Consider the following 26,219-nt stretch of genomic DNA (forward strand, 5'->3'; position numbering starts at 1 on the left):
TTGACCTGAACCATAGAGACGGTCGGAACGCACCTGTTGGCGTCTGGGACAGGGCGCGCGGGTCTGGGCACACCTGGTGTCTGTGCGGGGCCACAAACAGAAGAGGGCCTCTGGACCACAGAGGAACTCCGAACCAGATGCGAGATCCTCGGATCGGCAGGAAGGGGTTTCTGAGGAGGACTGGGCTTCTCCAACTCCTGGCAGACACATGGAAATAACAACTGAGAATCTCCACCAGGTGGCACTCACAGCTCGGGGCTGCTCGGCAGCGTCCTCCTCTTCCTCTCAACTTGCCATGAGAGGAAGAGTCACGTGGTTTGAATCAGAGACTGAGATCACGACAAAAGCCTGCTACCCAGCCCCCATCTGGTCTCCATTCTCATCCTTCCCCCCTATTTGTCTTCCTGCTTGCAGAGAAACCCTTCAAACATCACAAAGGAAAGGAGAGAAACAACCATGGAATCAGATTCCAACCATTTATTCACAAAACACAAAAAGGAGGATAAGTCTCTCCTTTGCGTCCTTGAGGTTCAAGTATGACGACGTTCTGCACTATTCAAAGTTCTGCTACTAATTCATCTCATTGACAGCTGGGTACCGTCATACAATGAGCCAATTGGAGTTGCATCCTAAAAGTATTGAATACCAAATGGTATTAAAGTGTGATGCAGCCAAACTAAAAAGAGCGTGCCCGGTCAAGGTGATTTGGCATAAAAGGATATTTAACAGAACTAAACTCTTCCATTGGTCAGTGCTTGCGCGCCCCCCACCGCCTCCCAGCAAAGAGCTCCTTCTCTGGGATGAACATGGAAGACTCCGTCAGCGCCTTGGAGCTGCCAAACAGCTGCCGAATAGATACTGCCGGTGAATTCTGCTGCCAACAGCTTTCCGTTTCACACTTTGACATTAAATCGGAGCAGCCGAGAGGGGGGAAATTGACTTCCCTAAGTGTGGAAACGGCGCCAAGAGCTGCTGCACTGCACCTGTTATACAGGTGTAAGACGGGGAACAACCTCAGTGAAACTACGTTGAGCTCCTTCTGGAAATGTCTCATTTACTGCTCTGAAGCAAAGCTCACAGACACATACAAGTGTACAAGTTGTTATGATGACTCGTGATGCCCCCGGTCCCTAATAAATAGTCAAACGTAATTTAGCACAGCACTACAAAAATATGAAAACGCACTTATCCATCAATCTTGAAGGAATCATATTGTGGAGATATCTGTATAAGTGAAAGGTGTATATCCTGTTTATAGTCATGCTGTGTCTTTTTATTTGAGTCTATTTTTTTTTATCTTTCGCCTTTTTCTTTTCTTGTTTTCACTGCAGTAACAAATGAATCTCCCCCGCTGTTGGATATTTATTGTGTCAGGCTCTTTATGGAATGTCGATCTATCCCATCACTTAATGTTGCAACAAGTAGTCCCTCCAGAACACAGTTGTGTTTTGAATCCAGTGATCCTGTGTGAACCCTGTGTGAAGACTGGAATGTCATTCCTGGTTTGATGCCACTATAATTAGCGTGACACTGCGGCATGTCTTTGACCTCATTTTACCTGCTGCCCGTAAAGGCTGGGACTCATTGCTGATATTTCATCCTCATTGCTATTTATTTTTTCTTTCTTTCAGGGCTGCAACGAGTTAATCGGTGATAACTTTCCACCTGTGTTGTTCTGATTTATCATGAAAAACCTTTTCCGAAAATATAAAAGATCGCACAATAGTTCCACAGGGTTACGGTGACATTTTCAGAATGCTGGCTATTCCCAAACCAACACTCAAAACCGAAAGGTATTCAATTCTCAATGACATTAAACTAAAACCAGCAAATCCTAAATTCTCAGCTTGCAGTTTCCGCCTGAAAAAGGACAATGCATTGATTACATTTGATTAATGACTCGTTCCCTCAAGCCGCCCCTGTGTTCCCTTTGTGTTTCTGTCTTTTGGATCCTCTCTCTCGCTGGGTCCGTCTACCTCACTTGCCTCCAGGGAACAAGTCAAACCGGATTAAAGCAAATATAAGTCTTTGAGAATCGCTGAGTGAGAGGGATTTAACACCAGGAACTCCTGGCTTTCTCTTCCCCCTCAACTCTGTCAGTCCGGCAGTGCCATAACTAAACTCCATGGAATATCGGTGGCAGCCAATTTAATATCACCCAGCGATATTTGGGCATACTTTCTAGCTCCAGTTGCTGTTTCATCTTCTGTCCCCCCCCCCCCCCCCGCCCCTGCCCCTCCCCCCCCCTCCTCCTCCTCTGCATGTCTGGCTCCATTTTCTTTATTTATGTGCTGGTTAGTAGAATCGAAGTCTCGCTCCGATGACGCTGCCTCCCCGTGTTAACCTTGTTATTTAATGAGACAGCACATCACTGTAGACATGCATATGCCTTCATAGGACACGAAAGAACCGTGAAAACGGTCGACGCCGTGATACCGTAGGTGCAGCGAACAACATCACATCCCTGGTTAGGTATTATGGGCTGTGGTGTGTAAAAGCTCACAAGACAAATCAGAAGCAATTACATGGAGCAGCATCATTTAAAATAAAGCGAGGGAACAGGAAACTCGCTCACCATGACCATCCTGCAGGAGTTATGGCGGGCCGCGCCACGAAAGGACGCCCCCCGCGCTGCGGCGTGGACGTGAGGTGGAGGCAATGGGGGTCTCGCCAGCCCAGGGCCGGGAGAGAGGGACAAGGTGAGAGACAGGGGGACGGGGTGGCTGAGGTGAACCGGGGGGCACTTTGGCAGTCTGCGCAGGCTGTGGGAGGGGTAAGGGGCCGGTGGGAGCGCCGCCTCTGGACCCCCCCGGTGGTGAGGCTGCAGAGAGATGAGAGGCAGAACCAGAAGAGTCAAGGCGAGAGTCAAGAAAGATCACGTCAGCCTCCTCCTCTTCCTCTGCTGTTCGTTCTGTTGCTGCAACGATAAAAAGTAAACCGAACCCCCTCCCTCCATGCTCCCCGAATTCAGCTGGCCTATCAAAGTGGAAGAGGAATACTGCTTGACTTCATTCACAGGTGGACTTCGCTAAAGAGCCCACACAAACTCCCACTAAATGGGAGCTTTCCTACTATTTAGACCTGGCCAGATGTGTGCGCAACTCTAAAAAGACTCGATGCAACACGTACGAGAGCGCGCACAACACGGGGCGGTTTAACACAGCTTCCGACAACTGGAAAATGACCTCAGTTGCACTGTTCTTACATCAAACAGCCTTACATCCTTTTCTCCTCTTATCGTTAATCTTAAATGAAAACCACATGCTCCTAACTGAAAACACCGATCTCGTGGTAATGCACAGCATGTTGCCTCTCTCGCGTGGCAACAAATGTCAATTCTGACGCCGCTCCTCTTATTTCAGTTCCCCCCCCCCCCCGACTCAATCGATCAAAGGTCTCTTCCCATTACCGAGCGTGTCAGGGCCGTTAAGGAATACTGTGCTGTGGACACACAGGTATTTACCGCTAAAAGTAATCCTGCACTGGCTTGCGTTTATATCAGCCACAACATTTATCATGTGACAACCGGGGCAGATAAATCAATTTCTCCCTTTAACAGGCGGCTGTTAATGACAAGAAATGTATTGTGAACACACCGCTCACCACCGACTGACTTATCTCCCACATGTCCACGCAGAGTGGGACGGTTTTAATTGGGTTTGAATGAGCTGCCGTTTGTGTTGAAAAGCACACGTCAATCCCGATGAGAACTATTCCTCTTAAGGGAACAGCTGCGGCCTTCGAGAGGAGAATATTCTACAGCGTGCGCCGCCTGCTGCTCCATGTGTTAGTAGTCAGACGCCGGACCAGAAGGACACGCGCGTGCTAGTGAAGATGTGCGATCTAGTGACCTTGAAGATGGCGGCGCTGGGGGGCAGAGGTGGGGCCGGTCGCGACGGAGACGTGCTCAGCGACTGCGGCTGGTTCGTCGCCGATCGGCTGCTGATTGCAGCACTTACTGATCTGGAATTTAAAGAGGAAATTAACCGTAATCACACAGTTTATTGTACTGATCATACACCGGTTACGTTATTTCAAAGTATTTAATTAAAAATAACTACACACAGCAGTTAGAAAAAGTGTCAGCAGAATCGGTCACAGATGTTTTGCTATTTATAAAACGCCTTTACATAACAAATAAAATCATTCATTTTCTGACAAAGCACCTGAGCTTCTCAATTGGGTTCTTTTTGCTGGTGAAGAGGAGGCCCAGTAGGACTTTCCTCTTGATGCAGATGATCAGACCAGCTCCCAGCACGGCGAGGAGAGCCACCAGCACGCCCGCTGTCAGGTTCCCACTGTCTGTCAAATAAACTACACAGTCAACATTTCTGCAGACTTGTCCATTTATTTTAAACGTTAACGGTCTTTTTATTTAAATAGCCATGCATTTCATACAAACGTTCTATAATGTGTATCAACATGACCCTAGCTACAATCAACAGGCCATTCACTATATTCAAACTGGTGCTGTTGACTCACTTGCTAATCTGATGGGGCCGCTGTCCACACTCCCTCCCAAACCTGCCTTGTCACAGAAGGGAGGGGCCCAATGAGCCTCGCAGTGACAGTTCTTGTTGTTGTTGCACACCTGCAGAATATAAAAAAAGGCATAAACTGTTGGGGCATTCTGTTGTCAGGATGTCTTTTTTTTACAGTCGACTATTTGCCTACACTTACTGTCACAGTATGCAGCAGTGCTTTTCGCTTTCGCTGATACTGAACTGCACTGAACTGTACAGTTAAATGATTAAACTATTAACAAAACTAATGTTGTTTCAGCACTTGGCACTACATTCAACAAAACACCCATGATGCAGATGTGCTGCAGGGGGTAAGGCAGAGCTCACCAGCAGCCAGGCTCCACATGGCAAAGATTAAAAACATTTTGCCTCATTCCACATGAGGAGGGGGTGGGCGGAGGGTTCGTCTCCTTGAGCAGCAACATCCTTTTATTTGTGGGAGTGAAACAGTCCTCAGAGTTTTATAGATATTTCTTAATTGGAACAAGACAAATAAATATGTGTAGTCAATTTAAAACTTTTCCTCTATAGCTTTGTTGGAACTTTACAAGTCACAGTCTAAGCCTCTGGGACCTCCCAGTGGATTTAAGGGCAATATCACACAGTATTCATCTTAAACAGGACCACCCGAAGACATTTGATGGGCTGCATTCTTAGAAAAAGCCAATATCCATGCCCCACGGCTCAAAGTCAAACTGCGTGTCATTGCCGTCAGCATTAGGCCAAGTAAAGCTTGGCCTTCAGATTTCAACACACAGTTTTGGGGACAAGGACGAATGCACGAGAGTATGATGAATGGCATTCAAAACCGAGCATAAATGAAGCCATTATATTTAATTGATTGAGCCCTTCAACATCCAGAATGATTGATTGCAAGGCATTGTAATGGTCCCCTATCCACTGTGTACTGGGTATTTTATTTAAAACACATTACCGCCTAAATGAGCTTCTGTGTAAGGGAGGAATGGGATATTAAGAAAACAACAGGGATTGGGTTGAGTTTATACGGCTACCACGTCAGGTCCTCACATCTCTAAAATAGCATGAAATGCTCTGAACTCACCCCTCGACTGCTGCACTTGGCTGAGCACGCATGCACGCCGAAGACGCTGACGTTCTGGCACTGACGATTCAGACACATCTGAAGCAGAAAAAGACATAAAAAATTGACAATGTGAGCTCAAAGAGCAGCTTCAGTTATACTCTAAAGTTCATAGATGAATGGTTTAGAGTCTAAACCATTAATCTTTTAAGGAGTAGAGATCCGACTTTTGGGTTCTTTTCAATTTGCCACTGCCAACATGGCATGAAATATGGTTAAATAAACAGTGGAATTTTCCTTAATGATACGCTAGTGCGGCTTTTTAAAGGCGCCACGCCCAAATGTACATCCAGGCTGCATGTGAAGATGAACTTGGCATAGCTGGACACGAAGGGTAATGACAGAAGCATTGACAGATGAGGGCAGATGCTGGATCCTCTTTCAGGATGGAGGCTCAAACAGAACTAATTTTAGACTAAATGGAGCCACTGTATCATTAAGGTGACCAATGTCGTGGCCTGTCAGTCCACATCACTTTTTCCCCTACTGTTTTACAGAATTCAGGCGACATATCTGTATTGATATGGCTGCCATTATGATTTTGAGGAGTGGGGGGGGAGTAACTTATTAAAAGGTTTGAGTTTTCTCTAATTATTCTTTGTCTGCTTATTGTTCTGATTTAAAGCACATTACGATTCTTTGTAATGAAATGAGCTTTATATCTATATTGGTTGCCTCAACTAAAAGTAATGCTTATTGTAAGTACAAACAATGAGCATTGAAGATGTTAATAAGGTGCTTCAACTAGAGTTAAAGCGGGTTTCTGAATGGATCATGGAAAATGAGCTGAAGCTGAATGTTTCAAAAACTAAACGCATGGTATTAGGTTCTAAATATGCTCTCAGGACAAATCACAAATTAAGCCTCTCTTTAAAGGGGGCTACTTTGGAAAAGGTTAAAGAAGTCAAACTTCTGGGTGTCATTATTGACGAAAGATTAATAATACTGTTGTGAGAATGATTAATGTTATTCATGCCATTAGATGGAGTGCTCATCCGCTAACTAACACAACAATCAGACGAGTCATACAATCTCTAGTTCTGTCAAATCTGGACTACTGTCCTGTTATCTGGTCTAGTGCATTAAAGCAAGAACTTTGTAAACTCCAGCTTGCTCAGAACGGAGCGGCAAGAGTAGCACTTCAATGCTCTATCAGGAGTAGTGTGGATGACATGCATGCCAGGCTGGCATGGATGAGGGTGGATGAAAGACTGGCATGCAGCCTTATGCTCTTTTTAAATAATGTGTATTTCTCACAGAAACCCGTCAGTTTGCTCTTACTGCTATCACATGCAAATGAGAGACATGGTTATAATACTAGACAGGCACTAAGTGCTCACATTACTTTTCCTCTACCCAGAAACTGCAATGCAAAACAGTAATGAACAAAGCTTTTGCATACTGGATTGTGCTTCCCTCATATTTGACTCTAACAAATAATAAATGTGATTTCAGGGAGGGAAAGGCAGCAATAATCAGAAAGGGAATTAGAATAAATTAGGTAAATGTTTCTTTGTTTTTTGTTTGTTGTTTCATTTTCTTACTGTAAATGTTGTTCTTTAAGTTTGTGTTTTAGTTCACCAACATTGATCATGCTGCATTTCATGATTTGTATGTCGATGTTTTACCTGGAAGAATAGTCTCCACTACGGTGTAGACTAATGGGGATCCAAACAAACAGCTAATCGTTTTTTGGGTTTCAGCTATTGGGAAGATGGGTGACAGAATCCCACAATTTGTGCTGAAATACTTCTGAAAATATACTGAAAAAATTCCCTCTTTGTAGTCCTGCGGAGTGAAGCTCAACAAGGAACCAAGGAAAACACCAACTAGCTCTAAAAAGCCCTACGGTCTTTAAATCTCCTTTAGATTTACCCGGCGAGTACCGAGAGGAATTATGCCAACCGATAAGTCATTTAATGTACCTATAGGCAGGCTAGTATTGAATGAATAATTGATTTGCATTGAGAACAAAAAAATGAAGTAAGAAAAATGAGTTCTAGCAGCAAATATATACAAATAATTATATAAAAAGGCCAAGAATAATTGATTTGATTTCTAACTTTTTGACAACAAATGTTTCTTTACTGGATTTTTCTTTTCTTACTATATTTCATGTTATTTGTAATTTTCCCAAAATATCAAGTAACAGGAATGAAATGTGTACAACGAGCTACGTGAGTAGATGTACTGTTTCCATCAGTGCTAATGAACCCGTTGTACAGTGTATTTAAGCGTCACAGGCCTCAGCTCTCACCAGCCCATCTCCGCACTTGGTCCCCGTCAGGACCAGGCCAGGGTCGGGCATGTCATCGCCCAAGTACACGTGTGTGCCTCGGCACAGTATCCGTTTTCCTTCCTGCATGGGGATGTTTGTCTCTATGGAAACAGCGTTGGTACCAATTACCGGGCGGTTAGCCCCTCCTTGACACTGGATTTTTCCACATTTAGCATCTCTGTAAACAGAACGAAAAACGGGGAGAATAACAATATGATTGAATAACATGTCTCTGTTTTCCAAATATGTGCAGATGCAATTATTGGGTATTTCTATTTATTTCTCCTGCTCTTGTGTCCAAATTAGTGGAGAAGAGGCAGTTTGTTTGGGCTGTTTTTGGCCCTAAGCAGAAAGATTTATTCCACATTTCACAGAGTGACTCCGTAACCTTCAATTAGGGCTGCAACTACTGAGTATTTCCATTGTTGGATGTGTCTGTTATTTTATCTGTTATCATTAAAAGTCTATAATATCTCTGAAAAAGGACAGCACAGACCGACTTTAATAGGCCTGACCTTCAAATTACTTGTATTATCTGATGAACCAATTTGCAATGTATAAATCTATAGTACTGGGGAAAGGCAGCCCGTCCTTACATTTCAGAGGATGGCACCAGTTTTTTTTAAATCAAATTGGTTTTATTTTCAGTTTCAGACCGTTAAAAACACTTTGTTGTCCTCTAGCCTCTAATTTTTCCTTCCACTTGTAATGACATAGACATATTACAAACATGTAGTTGATGAATTGAACATTTAAAAAATATATTTTGGTGCCTTTTTGCTTTTATTTTATAAGAGTGAGAGAAAGGGGTATGACATGCAATAAAGGTCCCAAGGACTTTACCGGTGCAGTAATTAAGAATGTGATATCACCACTTGGCAACTAAGGCGCTCCTCTATCAACTGATTTCTGATTAGTTTTAGTCAATAACTTTGTCGTGTGAGAGTCGCAAAGGACTTCTACAGCATTAATTGGTTACTATGGTAACGTCACATCTTACCGTGCTTCACATTTGGCAAAGGAGCCCCTGGAGTCCTTGCCACAGTTGCCATAGGGGTCTCCCGCCGAGTTGACCCTTTGAAAACAGACGCCCGGCGCCGGCTTCGCTCCTGCAAAACACAACGGAGCGCATGGAAAAAGTTGCCAAACCGCTTCGGTGCGAGCCAGCGGGGGGAGCCTTCCCCGTACCTGGACCCCACAGTGTGATGCACTGCTGCTCGTGGGTCTGGCAGACGCCGTTGTAACAGTAGCCGTCCACGTTGTGGCAGGCGTGGCCGTCATGCAGGTAGACGTTGGCGGGGCAGTGAGGGCTGGTGCCGGTGCAGAACTCAGGCAGATCGCAAGAGTTACCGGATTCGCGGCAGGGAGTGCCTGCTGGCTTGAGCTACACTCAAATGTGCATAGAAAGCAACACGTCATTGGGAAGAAGACAGAGAGGAGAGCTTAGACAAATATCTGTTGAGCTTTGTGTCAAGATGGCTGTACAAAAAAAAAAGAAAACAATATCGTGGCTGGCATATCAGAGCACGTCATACCTGGCAGTCCTGGCAGCACTGTCCATGTGCACAAACAGCATCGCCCTTTAGAGTGCAGGTAGAAGCATTGCAGCAGGGATTCATACATTCCTTTAGATGGAAAATAATGGAGAAAAAAAAGGGATGTTAGTAAAAGCAAAGAATAATTTACCCAGCACAAAGATATCCCATTTCCCCTCAGAGCAAATGCTCAGTCTTTGTTATCAGAGAGGACGCAGCCCTCGCAAGACCGAATTCAGCAACAACTAAGGGACCTGGCAAAAGAAAGAAAACAGTTTCTAGTTCTTTAAGGAAAAAAAAAACATCTGAGAGGATTTAGAAACTCATTTAGGCCCCTGGAACCACAAGCTGGATGGTTACGAAGAGAATAAGGGATAGAAGACAATATACAAAAGGGAACACCAAACTAAAGTCAACATACAAGCAAAATGTTGCTGTAACGTTGGCCCCCATCTGTCTGCGAAAGAGAGTCATTCATTTATTTGTACTGCACCATAACGTTTCCCACCCAATGGGCTGTGCCCAAATGAGGCAACGCGCAATAAATGCGTCAGCTGCACGTCTCACTGTGCATGTACGATCTGACACTGAGCTGAGCTCCCCCTCACACCGTGACGCATCGGTCTGAAAATGCCGTTCACTCTGAGTGCAGAAAGATTCAAGAGGAAGTAGACGGACGGCAGAGCTGGCAGTGGTTCACAGCTGATACGACGGGCCTCCCGGAACCTTTTTCAGCCTAAAAATCCATTAACGGTCAAATTTCCACGATCCCCGGAGGGCCGAAGGCGGCAGAATCGTGCTGAAAAGAAGCCGACTGTGATTGTGGGGAATAGGAGCCGGGCTCTTCAACGAGGCTTCTCAGTGGTGGAGAAAAGTGCCATCTGAGAACTCGGATGGTCTGGTTTGGCGCGACGACACCCAGGTCCGCGGAGAGCTTTGCGGTCACCGCTGGCATGGGGCCCGCGAGGCTTATGACAGTTCTTTGTTTTTTTTTAGGACAGGGCCACTGTCGGCCTGGCAGAGGCCTCCACGGCTCACAAAAAGACTCACTGTGCATTACGGTGTGAACATACCACGAGAGACAACGAGGCATTCTCTCACATATGCTATTATATAATTAAAAACATCGTTCCAAATCATTATAAATGCCTCCTTCGTATCTCATAATTTGGTTATTGTCAGTGTGCTCCCTCTGATTGTCAGCTGCATCGTGATTAACAGTTTTATCATCCCTCAGTCGCAGTAGTTAGCGACGTGTGCCAGCATTACATATGTGCACGCCGTGCAGGATCATTTAAATAATTCACCGTCTGAGCTGTCAGCGATCTTCCCTCTCGCTACATTGTATCCCAATCAGACAAGCCTCTACGTGAACACTTCTTCAGTGCAGGGAATGAATAGATTCAGCGTCATACCTCCGAGCTCATTTTCCAAACAGACTGTGTTTGAATTTACGAGAGTTCTGCAGGCGTTGTTTGTTTTTTACGCCGGGGGGAATGTTGGTCTGCGCCATGCTTCTGTCAGAAAACGCCACTAGTGCAGCAGCTTGTTTCATTTTTCAAATGCGGGATGCATAATTAACAATGATTCATGGGTGGCATAAAGTGATCCAAATTTTGACAGAAAGGGGTATAAAACAAGAATGCTGAGGCATTGCAGGAGGTCCATCTCCTTACCTCAAGCTCTCCGCAGTCACACTCCTCTCCCTCCTCCACATAGCCGTTGCCACATTTCTGCCCCCCGTAGAGCACCTTGACCTCAGGCATGTTGAACAGACACATCCCGACACCTTTTTCGAAACTGGCCGTGAGGTCCTTCTTGCTGCAGCTGCTGAACACCGTGGGGAACGGATAACTGTCAGGAAAAAAGAAATGTTTTGCGAGTGACAAAAAACAGAGCAAGATGAGAAGGATGACGATTGAGATTCCCCTTCAGGGGCCCTCCTCAGTCTGATGTAATCAGGGCTAATTGCCACTGATCACAGAATCAATTAACCACGAGAGCTCGGCAAAACCTCTCCGAAGCCCCATTAGCATGCAAACAGCACAGGGCCCCAGTGACGGCCCCCTCCGCTGGGAGACGCGGATCTGATAAGGCATGGTTTATGAGGCAGGGGATCATAAAAACTCAAACTAAAAAGTACGTAATACCAATAAATCTGAAAGAAACAGAGATGGTGTGTTTTTAATATTGTTTTTGGAGCGGACAGAGAGGGTGGTCCTCTCTGTGGGGAAACTCACAGCCCAGAGCTCTGTCTGCCAAAAAGCCTCATGTGGCTTTATTTCTCTGATAATATAGTGCCTTGGATAACTGTGTGAAGTGCGCATGAATGTGTGCAGACTTATCTTACTATCGTATCTTGTGTTTCTTGATAAAGACAAGGTTTTTAATACCTTCACATCAACCATTACGGTCTGAATGGGTGAATGTGTTTGATAATAAGCTCGCTTCTTTACGTGTGTGTCTGTATCAGACGACACATCAGCCCATCATCAGTTTCTTTCAACACAACACACTCATGTTTGCCCGAGAACTTGTGTACTTTCTTTTGGATACAATGCGTCCATTTTCAGAGGGGTTTGCAATTTGAGAGCAGCAAGCAAAGTTCAGTTTGAATCAAGCTACACGTTCAGTGCATCGGGCATTTTTTTTAAATTGACAGCGACGGAAGTTTTCTAGTTAGCCTGTGAAGTGTGTCTGATTTGGAAAGTAAGTGATTAAAACTACAGCAAACATGTCCCGCTTGGTCGCACAGACGCATTTTTCAACAAGCATATTTCAGGAGCAGCTGGTGCATGAGGAAGTCATCCACAGCCCGAGCTGCTATCGCATCAGGAGGTAACGGGGCTATGTCGTCAAGATGCGGCTCATGGACGTGTTTCTATGAGTGATGCATGAGTTTGAATGAGTCGTCAAGCTGTAAGGCTGAGCCTTGGAGGTCAGACCCACTGGCTGCAGTGACACTGAAGCTGTGAAACAGCCACTTAGGCTTTTCATCTCAGACAAGGAGGCATTTCCGTCTTTCAGAGTGTTTTTCTCTGACTGGGTTTCGCATCTAATCAGCCTCCAAACAAGACCCGACACTTGGTGAATGTTTCGACATGACCTCATTCTCTCCTTGCATTTGATTTCCATCACGTGTGGAGGCAGCTTTCATCAGCTCCCGCTGCTGACCCCCCCCCCGAACACACAACTCACGGCTCTCTAACGCCAATACAACCCTGGAGGTTGTGTTAGGTGAAAGTAGGTTACCTCGCCCTCTCTGGATTAAAAGCAGAAGATCAGAGTGGATTTGTAAGGACATGAAATGGCAAAAGGAAAAGAGCAATGAGGAAACCGGCCGTCATTGCGTCCTCTTTTTTCCTTCCTCCCCGCCGAGTATCTCAGGGAATCCGACTGTGAGGAACCACTTTCAGGGCTGCCGCTCAATGGGCGGACCACTTCCTAAGCCACTGCTGTTGTTGATTTCCCCTCAGCCCCCTCAGCCCCCTCAGTCTCAGCCGAATCAGCTTGCCCAAGTTGAACCCCCCGTTTGGCTGCGTTCTTTTGATTTCCATGAACTCAGCCCTGCTCTTCAGTTACCAGCCCCTTGCGCTCCATGACAAACACTAACGTCCCTGACATCCGCGAGCGGCTCAGGATCCAGCTGTTCTTTATGAGTACAGGGATAATTGGTCTGCCCTGTAATGGTGTGGGGAAGGCGGGAGTAATGTCTGCGTAAAGGCGGGGGGGCGGCGATGAATTGCTGTGGATGGCATTCTGCAGCTGCGGGCCACGGGGCATGTAAAGAGGTGCCAGGACTAGTGACGGCGGGCACACGAGTCACTCCAGACAGCCACTCGTCCCATTGGGCGTCTGGTCCACCACAACGAAAGAAAAGAGCGGCCTTGTTTCTCATCCTCTTCTTTGCTTCACAAAGGACGGCTGATGCTCACCTCCGCCTGCTCTTCATCACTTGGGTTTTGTTCTGTCCCTGGCTGCTGCTTTGTTTTACATCTGGTCCTGCTCCAGTTCTATTACAGGGATCAATTGTTCTCTGTTGTTCGTGTTCTTTTGTTCGTCTCCAACCTACAGTGTTGGACGGTTTGCTCCTGAGCTCCGGAGGTGCTGCAGTTGATGGTTGACAAGAGTGTACAAAGCGCTCACCTAAACTGCACGGCAGCGACGGCCAGACAAAGCTTTAATGGATCTGTAGGATGTCGGGTGACAAGGAATTATTCTCAGATCTATTACAGGCCTCAACAATCTGCCACACATGCTGTGGTAATGCTACAGCGCTGAAGGCTTTCAAACATGTTCTCATTTCTCCCCTTTGACAAGGGGGTAGATGAACTGTGACAGGCGACCCAAGTGTTTGTGTGGAGAAAGAAAATAAGTCACCGGTAAAGACTTACAAAAAGGAAGAATAGGGTTTCTGACATTTACAACCAAAATCTACAATATATCGGCTCTGTTTCTTCCAGAAAAGATCCAGAAAAGCAGCGATGCATTTGAAAAATGACACTGCCTGCATTTAATGACATTCTAGTACAGTTTGTAGTTTTCAGTGTTTAGCATGGAAACTCAAAAAAGTTTTTAAGGGGCCAAGATGAAAAAAAAAGAAAAGAAACTAAAATTGAAAGCAGAAATGACTAAAAATAACGTATTTCTTGTTAAAAGAGCAGTGTGTAGCATTTGCATCTAGCAGTGAGGCTGCAGAATGCAACTTAGCGTGTGCTAAGCGTGTTGGAGAAGTACAATAGCGACGTAAAAACTTCAATCAAGATAAATGTTTGTTCAATCTGAGGTACTTTAGAAGGAAAAAAAAAAAGATTCATATTATTTTCCATGCCAAGAGATCCCCCTAAATATATATCATTTTGCTGCACCAAAGCAATTAGAATGCTTTAACACAAATTTATCTGAGCAGGTCTCTCTCCTCCCTGCCTAGGATCGGTCCTTGTGGTTTCGGATCACACCCTCCACAGCCTTTCAGCCATAAAACTGTAACTATGATAAATATTTCACGCTCGCTTAAGTAATTCACAATAACAGTATGTACACATTTCATATTAATTTCATGAGGCTAAACTCTGGGTGATGACATCAGGTGATATGATCTGTTGTGGCCTTCGGTGCCTGCCAGTCTGGCCTAGGTTGTCTGTACCGAAGAGCATTTTCACATTGATTTCCCTATGGAGCCAATTAAACAAGGAATACAGGCAGGTTCCTGTTTTTCACCATGGCACGGGTCACATTTCCTCGGCATCCCTGTGGACTTTGACTTACATTCTGTGATTTCTGATTATTTTATGATGAAGGTAATATATCAATCTCGCTCCCGGCAGTCATCATGTCACTAACGGCCTGACCCATGTGTGAATGAATCAAGACTTAACTGTGTATCGTGTAGTCTTTCTGTTCATGGACATCTAGGTTTGACAATACATTTATTTGCATAGGAACACATTTTGATCACACTGTAATAAACTAAACCATGGTGCGTCAATGCTGCAAAATGTATGTGCAATATGAGGAAAGACTTTCAGTCGGAATGCAATTTGCGTCCCTTAACATCTAAGATCTTGTATCCTGGTAATGTTAGTAGCGAACCAAGAGAAGAGGAAGAGAAGCACAGAACCCTGTGGAGTTTCTGTTTAATCTCTAAGATGCCAAATACATATGTCTGTGCATCGAGTAACCAGCAGCAGCTCAGTTGGGACACTTGTGTTCTTGTGTGTTTTCGTCTCAGAGGACGAAGACACCAGCATGTTCTCATTTAGAGCTAATGGAGGGATAGTGGAAGAGACAGGCAGTTAGGTGCGACAACTGCCCGTGACCAAAACTTGCAGGAAAACAAGCAGTGCTCAGTGCAGATGTGCAGCTGGCACATGTAGTTTTAGCCCTCCCTCCCTGCCTACCCCTAAATCCCCAGTATAATCATGATGAACTGGATCCCATTATTTCCAGCAGCAAGGCCAGCAGAGCTTAATGGGTATGTGTCTTTAAATATCAATGACAATGAAGACATTCCCGCACTCTATTATTATTGAAATGAAAGATCGTTAAAAAAAATAGCAAAACAAAACTATTTGTACTTGAAGTAGTTCCGTTCTGCCAGTATTTTCAGTTATGAAATGCAGGGGCCGGTTATCAGTGTCACACATACGTCCACATCATAGTTTATTTTTCATCTTCACTGGGTGTTCACATCATAGTCTATTCATCTCCACTGCATGTTCACTAACTCTCCTGTCATTTCAGATCCTCCCACCTCGTCACCTGATTTCCTGCACCTGGTTCTCCTCACCCTCACCTGTGGTGCCTTCCCTCGTCAGTCACTCACTATTTAAGCCAGTCACATTCTGTTGCTCACTGCCAGATTGTACTGTCACGGTTACTGATACCGGAGTACGGGAGAACCCAAATGCACGACTCGTACACGATGGACAAGACAGGAGGGTTTTAATCAAGGTTCAGGCAGGGTCAAAACCGGGAGATCCGTCAGGAGGCAAACAAGTCCAGAGGGGCAGGCAGGTAATCCGTAGACGAGGACAGGCAGGGTCAGAATCAGGAGGGCACACAGACAGGCAGACAAATCCAAAACGGGGCAGGCAGGTAAATCGGGGTCGAGGAACAGACGAGGTCGGAATCGAGAAAAACAGGATGGCTTCGGGAAACGCTGGAAAACTTGGTAGAACACACAAGACAATCTGGCAGTGAGCAACAGAATGTGACTGGCTTAAATAGTGAGTGACTGACGAGGGAAGGCACCACAGGTGAGGGTGAGGAGAACCAGGTGCAGGAAATCAGGTGACGAGGTGGGAGGATCTGAAATGACAGGAGAGTTAGTGAACATGCAGTGGAGATGAATAGACTATGATGTGAACACCCAGTGAAGATGAAAAATAAACTATGATGTGGACGTATGTGTGACAATCAGTGGGGCTTTTGTACCAACCGATCCAAGCAATGACATTGTGAAGAGACCATAAGCATGCTGTGCTTTGAAAAAAGTCAACTGGAACCAACACAACAGTCAATGAGGAAAACAAATAGTTGGATGGACAACATTCAGATGATGGCAGAAGATTCCATGTGTGTGGCCACACGGCATTTTGAAGCATGGGACTGGGAGGGGCTTGGGCTGCCTCAGGCAGAGCGTATGCTGCTGACCTAGAATTGACTAAGGGAAGCGAGATGAGGCAATATGGAGATCCTAAACATTCTTATTCAAATATATTGCTTTCTTAATCCCGGATTAAACAGCAGAGAAGCAATATGGAGCAATAAGGAGGGTTAGAGGGGATTATTTTGAAAACCAAGATTCCAGTTCTTTTGTCAGATGGAATGAGAGAAGAGCTGAACAAAATGCAATATTCACGTGTTGTATATATCTTACTAGTGTTGCATGATGTTAAAAATTATTTTACATTTCGAGGAAGTTGTCACTTCTACGTAGGACTTCAGATCGAGATATTTTAAGGGAAAGGTGAGTTTCCCCTTCTTAATGTATAATAGATGGTTTTCAGAGGTACTTAACTATTTATTAGAACTTGCAGAGAGATTTTTCAACATTAAAGTTGCATGTATGTCAAAGAATATAAAAACTCTAACTGGCTATGCATAAGGAAAAGGGAGGCAGCCAGAAGAAAAAGCACTTCTTGCTCTTTTTATGTTTATCTTATTGCCAATTTTAGGATAAAGTCCTTGACCAGAAACACCCTCAATCAAGGTTAAATATAAATATACTTCCCACAAACCACTATACCGTAAGCTGGAACTGATACCCAATGGTTTCCGCCAAAAACAGCCCTATCCATCTGCTCGGCCTGCCACAGAATATTCAATATTACACAAACAACTATACAACAAATTCATCTCCATCTTAACATGTGTCAGGATAAATAAAACTGTGCTTTTGTGTTCATACCCTGCCAGTGAACCGTTGTCTTTGCATTGACAAAGAGTCACATCGTTTCGGAGGCATCAGCACAGCTGTTGAATCTGGCGTAAATCCGACGGCCCAGCGGCTGAACAGCATTATTTGTTTACTGTTTACTGTTGACAATTAATCATAAATGGGCAGCGAATGATATTTTAAATATGATCACAATCTGGGCTTTTCAGAACGACTCTCAAAAGTGACTGAATTAATGGAAACTTAATGAAGGCTTGAGATCTTGTTGATGCATTTCAGATGGTTCCGGGGTAGCAGTCATGAACATCCGAAACAAAAGCGCACTGCAGCGCAGTGTAGGTCCCAAGGCTGATGAAGCCCCCCCCGGCCCCTCCCCAATAATTACATTGTGCAGAATTAACTATCTTGAAGATCTATTTACTTTTAATTGTCAGGATAGAAGCAGCAACTTACCCTGTAGAGGGAGTCATGATGCAGCCTCCCCGATCCGCGGTCACTCTGCAGCCACACCCCCTCTCTGGGGTGTCGTGGTTCATTCCAAAGTTGTGTCCGAGCTCGTGGGCCAGAGTGACCGCAGCGCCTATGGGGTTGTCTGAATGGTCCTATGAAGAAAAACATACATCAATGATACAGGAAGGGAATTTGACAACAGATTTGACAACGACCCTTCTTGTATGCATCTGATTAATCAAGTCTGAAGATGCACATTTCACAAAAAAATGTGTTCCGTTTGTAGCTAAAGAATACATTTCTGATTAAATACTCTGAGGAAAATAACAAATAATAAAACATTTCATGCTGGCCAAATTGTTGTTCCCAGCAGGACCCACTGGAAACAACATTACCCAAAAACAAGTGACTATAATTGCATATTGCCCAGATTAAACAAACAATGGTGTTGGATCTATGCTTATCAGAGCGTTTCCTCTGGTAGACGTTGTGGCACTCAAATGCGATTTGAAACTTTGCAAACTCTGAAACAGCCAGATGTGCCACCTCATCACCTCATCAACACATACAGAGACCTAGACCCTCCTCAGAGAAAAAAAGGACTGATGAAAAACTCACAGTCAGCCAGCAGAGATAACCGACATTAGAAACACACAGTCGAGATGAAGCTACAGTGACAGAGCGGCTGAGGTGCCAGTGTTTCCTGCGAGGTGTGTGAAACATAAACACAGCGAGGCAGGATAAATAATGTAGCGGCGGCTATCGGCTCCGTGGGTGCAGAGCCGTGCGTCAGAGCACTGTGCCTCTGGAGTCTTCAGTCACCGTGCATTATTCAGCGGTGTGATGCTGTGCGAGTCCGGTCTCAGACTGACGAAGTGCTCTGCTGGGGGCTTTTGAGAGTAACGGTCATCAACCGTCCCGCACTCGTGGCTGCGCGGAAAGAAAAAACCCAGGTGTTATGTTTTCCTGGAACCAAAAGGCCCCTCCGCTGATTGAGGAGGCCTGAAATGCTCACTGCGTACCGCTGTCTGTGTTCTGAATCGCCGAACCATTATAACGAATATTAGTAGCATTTGGGTCTGGTAGATATACCAGATGGTTTGAGAATGGATGGTAAAGATTTTACTGCCTGGAAACATAACAATGAGACCCATAGGAGAGGTTCGCTAATGAGCTCCAAGGTACTGGGCAAATGAAGGGAGACAACCGACAGAACAGGCTCGTGATTTGTCCAGCGGAAGAGTCTGCGGTTGAAGGTTAATCATTCATGTCTCTGACATGATGCAGGTACACATGTAGCGCTCTGTCATAATGGCCAAGTCGCGACTTTACCATCTGGGATGACGAGAGTGGAGAACCATCTGGGGACTAAAGCTGTAAACCGGACCACCAGCCAGCCAGGAAACAAGACCAACAGCCAACATTGAGTATGCAATAATAGCATGACTTGCCCTAATGGGACATGACTGGAGCGCATAGTATGTGGTTGCAGCTCCGTACGGGGTGATAACATACGGCATGTCCCTACGTTGTCATTCAGGCAGGATTATGCTGTATCCTTAAATCCTCTCATTCGCTGCAACCTCTTTAGGAAGCAATGGCTTCCACTCGCGTAGTCGATACACACTCTGATTTATCAGCACTAAGTGAAGGGTACTATGCACACCAGCCTCCCTGGAAAAAAACAACAACTCAATAAGATATGTGTGCCCTGAAGTTAATACAACTCAATATCAATTCTGGAATCTTTAGCTCAACTCTTGCACAAGAAGCTGAGGGGAGAAATATTAGTGAGAGTATTATGTCAGACAGGAGGGAGGGGGGGAGGGTGCGATAAAATAAGCCTTGTCTTAAATATGTATTCTGATTCAGACAACATACCATGACGATTCCTCCCGACTGCTCGGCTGTGCACATGCTCATGATGGGGGCCATACCAATGGTGGTGCCCTGGAAATAGACCCCACTGAAGAGAGCAAAACCGAGGTCATCACATCATTAGTATTGCATAGCAGGACCAAACTGCGCTGCGTCAGCACCGAGGAAAGGTCCGGCTCCAGACATTATCACATCGGTATAGAGGAAAGCACATGGCTGTATTTCTTTAAACCAGTCCCAATTTCTCTGCCCTTGCTAAATAGATGGAAGAAGGCAGGGAGAATGTGTGAGATACACAGCTGTGGACAGACTTATACCCACAGTTGAAATCCGAACGAGTTAGACTTCCACATCATAAACAACCGAAAAGGTCCCCGGGACAACTGTACTACAGGAAACACCACCAAGACAAAACGTCTTAAATTTCCTATAAAATCATGAATTCCATAAAATAAAAAAAATTATTGAGCATGCTGCCAAAAAATCCTGAGAAATTCAAATCCACTTGGTTTGATCATCCTATACTATACATACTATATTAAATGAGGACTCTCTCATTGAACACATACTGTTGATGTATGATCCACTACTGGTTGTAGGCCTACTAACCTCCTACACCGTATTTAATACTCTGTGTATACTTTAGCTACTTACACTGTAATGTGCTTTTTGGCAAATGAGGCGGTGCAATTTGCTCTGTGTTGGGGGGGAGTTTTGGGGTAGAAACTAAAGTATGCTGCAAAAGCAGATGTACCTGATTAGTTGGGCGTTGTCGTGAGGCTTCGTGGGCAGCAACTTGACCTTCCTCCAGTCCAGGAACTCGTGCAGGGTGGTGAAGGGGTCCTGCGTGACGGGACACTTGTCCACATCGCTCCACACCTCCAGTCCCACCAGGGCAACGCGGATATTCAGAGCCCGGTAGAACTGAAAGAGAAGGAGGAGTGAGACGCGTGTTCAGTTCAGTATCTGTCTCTGTAACATTTTCTGTTCTTTATACACTGCCTATAAAGCAGTGTGTACGATCTAGACGCATCAGGGGGTGAGGCTGCAGCCAACTGAATACATATATAAACCTCCGCTCATTTGCCCCTTTGTTGACCTTCAGGTTGGTTAAAACCTGAAGGGCCCACTTTGTCCATCAATAAAAATACAAGAAATATGTAGATTCAAGTGATTATGCACAAATCAAAACATAATCATAAATATTATATTCCATGTCTGCCAATAAATCCCCCAGAATCCTTGACACTGGTCCTTTGAAACAGAAATAATACTCAAATACTGGCTAAATAATGATAAGGGGCTCTCGAAATATCCTTAAACTTGAATCAACACATGCCTTTCCGTATGAATAAATAATGTTTTGGCAGCTTCTGTTCTCCCACACCGTCTCCTCCCAACATTACTCAGTCGAGTTATGGAATTGATCTTCCATTCATAATCCAATCAGCTTTCGTTCGCGAGTCGGTTAATTCTCCACAGGCTTGATGCGACCTCTGAAAAGTCAAACGCCCCCACACCCCATCCCCTCTGTTGATTTGATTGTTACCTTGTCCACGTAATTGGCGATCTCAGCCAGTCGCTGCTTGACCTTCTCCATGTCCTTGCCTTGCTTCTGAAACTAAACAACGCAAGGAAAAAAAAGAGTTGAACAACCCTCTGGAATTTATTTTCATCAAGGGCATTATTTGGGACAAAAAAACACTGCGTCTGCTCTAGAAATGTTTTTCACTGGGTGTGTCGTGGTAATTCCACTGCAGCCGCTGCTGTCATCAAAGAGCTCCTGAGCGCAGCTTCGGCTAAAGAGATAACCAACCACCTTGTCGTATATCCAGCGTTTATCCACTTCCCGTGGCTTTATATGACTCATGTCTATGGAAGTAAATCTGTGTCATCAGGGGGTTGAAATAAAAAGGTGATTGAATTTCTAGCACTGAATATTTATGCATTGAATTAATGTATCTGAATGTTTTTCCACATTAAAATACTGCAAAAAATTCAACCTAACAAAAATCACTGTTAAAACATTCAGCCGCAAAAAAAATCATGGTTACAATATTCAGCCGCAAAAAAAATCATGGTTACAATATTCAACCCAAAAAATTCAGACGTGAGACACCAACATCCGGGACACTAAGGTAGAGCAATCGATTCTAGATTCAAGATCAGGAGCGTGCGTCCAATACACTTTCGGCTTCGGATTGTAGCCAACAACAATGTCCAATAATAACGGGGCTTTAACTCTTCTTTATGCCATCAGTGTGGTTTGTGTCTGTAAGATTCCGTAATAGACAGCTGACATTTGTACATTAACAGACTGTATTGGACATGAAGTAAGCGGAAGTTAAACGAGAGCGTACAGCCGCTCAGAATACGCCTCTTCTTCTAGTTTTGAATTCATTTAATGATGCGGAGGTCCTTCGACAAGCTGTTAGGAGTGATTGGCGGAGTTTTGAAACCAGGAACGCGCTTGAAGAGGCACATGAGCCACTCTATTGTAGTGGGGGGGGGGGGGGGATCTGGCACAACACAGCGACCTGCAAGTAGCGCAGCGTCTTAAATAAAGGGATGTACGTCTTAATGCGAGGCTTTAGAATTTAACTCAAAGGGATCCTTGCTCATAAAGTCTGAAACGAGAACCCATTTTTCAGTGACGGTGTTACGTGCCTACTGGTTTTCGAACCTCCTGGTTTTTGAACGTGCGTGTTTGTTTTCCCCCGACAGGCAGATGTTGTCTGCCTCCGTCACTTGAGTCGTCACACATTTGCAAACATATTGTTGAAAATGTTCAAAAATGCATCCCATATTCATTGCAGCGATTACGATTGTATAAGTGAGCACTACATAAATAAAAGCATAAAAGAACATTTATTAAAAGTTTGCCACAACCTGGATTCGAACCGTGTCGTGCAAAATAACATTTTGCCACTGAGCGGCTGCATTACACACTCAGTCAACCGAGGTGATAGGATATTTAGCTGATTTGTATACTTGTAATAAACTTGTATATTGTCAGTGGCAAGCAAACGTTTTGGTTTAGGGTGAACATTATATGTTCTTTTATGTATTTCTTCATACGTTGCCACACTAATGGCATAAAGAAGAGTTTAAGCCCCGTTATTATTGGACATGGCTACAATCCGAAGCCGAAGGTGTATTGGACGCACGCTCCTTTAGCTTGACGCACGCTCCTGATCTTGAATCTAGAATCGATTGCTCTACCTTAGTGTCCCGGATGTTGGTGTCTCACGGCTGAATTTTTTGGGGTGAATATTGTAACCATGATTTGTTTTGCGGCTGAATATTTTAATAGTGATTTTTTTCAGGTTGAATTTTTTGCAGTATTTTAATGTTGAAAAACATTCAGATACACAATTTCAATGCATAAATATTCAGTGCTAGAAATTCAATTACCTTTTAATTTAAAAAACAAAAAGGGGAAGTCAGAGTTTTGAGATACTTCAGAGAGCATATAACAGTCCGAGGCGGAGCCGTCTTATCTATGTCTCGAGGGGATATGCACATGACCTTTGACCTCAGCTTACCTCTCTGTTGTCAGCCACAATGATCAGCTCCACATACTTCGTTGTAGTCTGGACGTGGCGTTTATGCTGCGAGGGGCGGGTGAAAAGGGGGGGTTGGACAGGGAGAAGGTGGTGACAAATAAGAGACAGCAAATGTGTGAGGCAATAGAGGGTGGTAATGAAAATGTAATAAACCAACAGATGAAGAGAAACCAGGAGGAGGAGGAGGAGGAGGAGGAGAGAGTTGAGAGCGAGAAGAACAAGGACATTAGGAGGGAACACTTAACCGCAGCTTTGCAGCCTACATTTAGTAGCTTGCCACTCTGCGTTGCTTTTACCTGAACTACATTCTACACAAAAGGCGGCAGAAGCAGTATCAGAAAAAAAGCCATTGGCTACACTTCATGTCTGACCCGCTAAGAGCTCCTAAGGTCACACGTATCTGCGCTAACACTCCTACAGGGGCCAGGATATTAACTAATAAATCACAGTTTAGGAACAATGCTGCCTGCACTGTTGGCAGAGCGCAGTGAGGACCACTACTCTCTGCTTTATTTCCAATATTCAAAGAGCCTGGGATATGCCCAAAGTGGATTTATGTGACAACCACACAGCGAATCTACCAGCACACAAAGTGTGGACGCAAGTACGGGCAAGTGAGCCTCCGTCCAAAAAGAAGCACACTCTATTATGAGTGTTAATGAGGAGTTCAAATATCGCAGTGTGGTCAAAGACTGTTCCAGACTTGGGAAGTCAAACCACAAGTACAGTGTTCATTATAGCCAGTGAGCCAACGTAACGAAATACCGGAAGAATAAATGAATGTTTTAACTACCTGACAGATGGACAGCCATTGCCGTATAGCTAGGCTTATAACATGGCTAAAAATGAAATAATAACATTGTTAAACAGTTGGAAACAATTGAAACAAGGTATAGATAAAATAGTTTAAAAAAAGAGGGATGTAGATGTAAAACAACTCCCTCTGTATGTGTGGGCAGCCACTCACTACACCACATGAGCTATTGTCTGTCCCACCTGCGCACACGCACACACACACACACACACACACACACACACACACACACACACACACACACACACACACACACACACACACACACACTCACACGCACACACACAGATACTATACTATCCTGCTGGCTAAGTGTTCTGCCTTCCCACTATGGCCCACTTTCAACCTGAGCCTCTTTATCCGTGCTGGCCTGGCAGCCTGAATCCTCTCTGCTCTTATCTGCCTCCTCCATAGATAAGCCATGATGGGCAAGTGTGCTCTCAATGCAGCCTACGGTGATTATCAAGTTTCTGGGAGGCCACAGGAAAGGAGGCAGACACACACGAGAACCATGTTCAATCAACTCAGCAAAGAATAGCGTTCCTCGTCCTGAAGTTGGAGGGAAGGACAACACATTCTTTCTTTGTCGCTATTAAATTCCAACTGCCACTGGTGAATTGCTTTCTGCATCCAATTCAGTCATTGTGTATGAGATAAGAAGAGGAAGAAACTATTAAAATATCATAAAAAATTCCCAACAATAACACAAATATTCTCCCTCTTCTCCCCTTAGCTCCTGTTTTACATCGAATTAAGCCGAAAGCGTTCTTTTAGTAATTGGTGAAGAGAATTTAAGACCAACTTACTGGAAGTTTCAAGCACCATCGCTTGATTAAACAAATGGAGCTGGCTCAGGTGTGGATGAAGATGGACAACCTCATAATGGAGCTTTGTGATTATATTAACTTCATCTGACTGATCTGAGGCCTGTCAACCCATATGTATACATTGAAGCGGACTTTAATGCAATGCTAAAGTCGAGCCACTCTGGTCACGTGGTCCCGTTTGACACCTCGGACAATATTTCGCAGGAACGCGTGCATCGGCCGTGCCCCTCCTTCCCGCCAGCGGTCATATTTCTCTCTGCCCTTCTCTGCGCCATCGGACCGTCGTCATCCAGAGGCACTCTGCCAACTCACAGCTTTATCTTTGGGCCCCTGGAGCGGGGCAGAACGCCGCTTATCGAAGCAGCCGCAGCAGCAGGACCCCTCGGGGGCCCCTGTGCTGAGGTGAGCTTGCTCGCATGCCACCAAGTGAAGGAAACCAGACGTTAAGTTTAGTTCTCGATGCTACTAACTGGACCTTGTGCTCGTTTTTTGGAAAATATCCCTCGCTACATTACAGAACTGTTTTCATGCTTTTTATCACCTGCGGGATTAATGTGTACGTCTCACGAATAAGAGTGATAACATACTTTTGAAACTGATAACTATTTTATTCTTTCTATTGTTATCTTAGTGACCCCCCGCCCCCTTTTCATCTGCTGCTTCAGGATTAAGTCTCTAGTGCTGAATCTTTGGAGCCCTCTTAACACTGAAGACAAAACCTTCCATTGGAGCCAAAGCTATAATCGTCAACAGGGACGGATATGAAAATCACAGTAAAACATCAGAAAATCCCCTATGACGGCATGAATAACTAAAAAATTAGCAGACATGTTTGCTCTGTGTCACCAGAACACACTCAATATCAAAATATCCTTAATGAAATGATCAAACAACTACAACATTCAAAATCTGTTTTAAGGAAACGGAAAGTCCCTCACATTTATGCTGCATTGTCGTTTTGGAAAATGTGTTCAGCTTCCCTGGGTCCGTGGACATCTGTTTAATCTTTTACACCAACTCTCTGTGTGTCTCTCTGTATTGACCTGATGAATCAGCCGTGTTCGTCCACTCCTGCCCATCCTTCACAAGTCAGATAGCGATCGCTGCGGCCTGTGTTCTCCACTTATCGGCCCTCGTCATCTTTAGAGCCTCATTCCCTCTGAAGATAGAGACTCCCTGTGACCGTGGCCCTTATGATTTATCCCTCAGCTCCGTGGGGTAGAAAGGAAGGGTGGGGTTTCTAAAAGGCAATCTGTTTCGTTCTTGATGGACAGGTCCTGCGGAAGGCATGACGTACAACCCTGGAGTCTTTTTGAGCAAATGGGGACACTTATCAGTCCAGGCAC

The 26,219-nt window shown here is 44.8% G+C and overlaps 1 protein-coding gene across 2 annotated transcripts in view; it reads right to left on the reverse strand.

Annotated features, from left to right (window-relative positions):
- LOC119212506 (disintegrin and metalloproteinase domain-containing protein 12-like) overlaps window positions 1-26,219 on the reverse strand; it is a 61,812-nt gene that overhangs the window by 1,551 nt on the left and 34,042 nt on the right. Inside the window, exons 7-22 of one of the 2 annotated variants that reach the window (XM_037462961.2) lie at window positions 23,212-23,277; window positions 21,216-21,287; window positions 20,421-20,590; window positions 19,670-19,754; window positions 17,792-17,940; window positions 11,115-11,292; window positions 9,439-9,528; window positions 9,092-9,287; window positions 8,904-9,012; window positions 7,883-8,081; window positions 5,587-5,664; window positions 4,483-4,591; window positions 4,167-4,302; window positions 3,852-3,963; window positions 2,576-2,821; window positions 34-194 (exon numbers count right to left, since the gene is read on the reverse strand). In XM_037462961.2, the coding sequence (XP_037318858.2) occupies window positions 34-194; window positions 2,576-2,821; window positions 3,852-3,963; window positions 4,167-4,302; window positions 4,483-4,591; window positions 5,587-5,664; window positions 7,883-8,081; window positions 8,904-9,012; window positions 9,092-9,287; window positions 9,439-9,528; window positions 11,115-11,292; window positions 17,792-17,940; window positions 19,670-19,754; window positions 20,421-20,590; window positions 21,216-21,287; window positions 23,212-23,277 (2,156 nt within the window). Of the gene's footprint in view, window positions 1-33; window positions 198-2,575; window positions 2,822-3,851; window positions 3,964-4,166; window positions 4,303-4,482; window positions 4,592-5,586; window positions 5,665-7,882; window positions 8,082-8,903; window positions 9,013-9,091; window positions 9,288-9,438; window positions 9,529-11,114; window positions 11,293-17,791; window positions 17,941-19,669; window positions 19,755-20,420; window positions 20,591-21,215; window positions 21,288-23,211; window positions 23,278-26,219 lie in introns of both variants that reach the window. The other variant, XM_037462959.2, reaches the window with a different exon arrangement.

Source organism: Pungitius pungitius, chromosome 21, assembly GCF_949316345.1.
Source record: "Pungitius pungitius chromosome 21, fPunPun2.1, whole genome shotgun sequence".
Taxonomy (NCBI): Eukaryota; Metazoa; Chordata; class Actinopteri; order Perciformes; family Gasterosteidae; genus Pungitius; species Pungitius pungitius.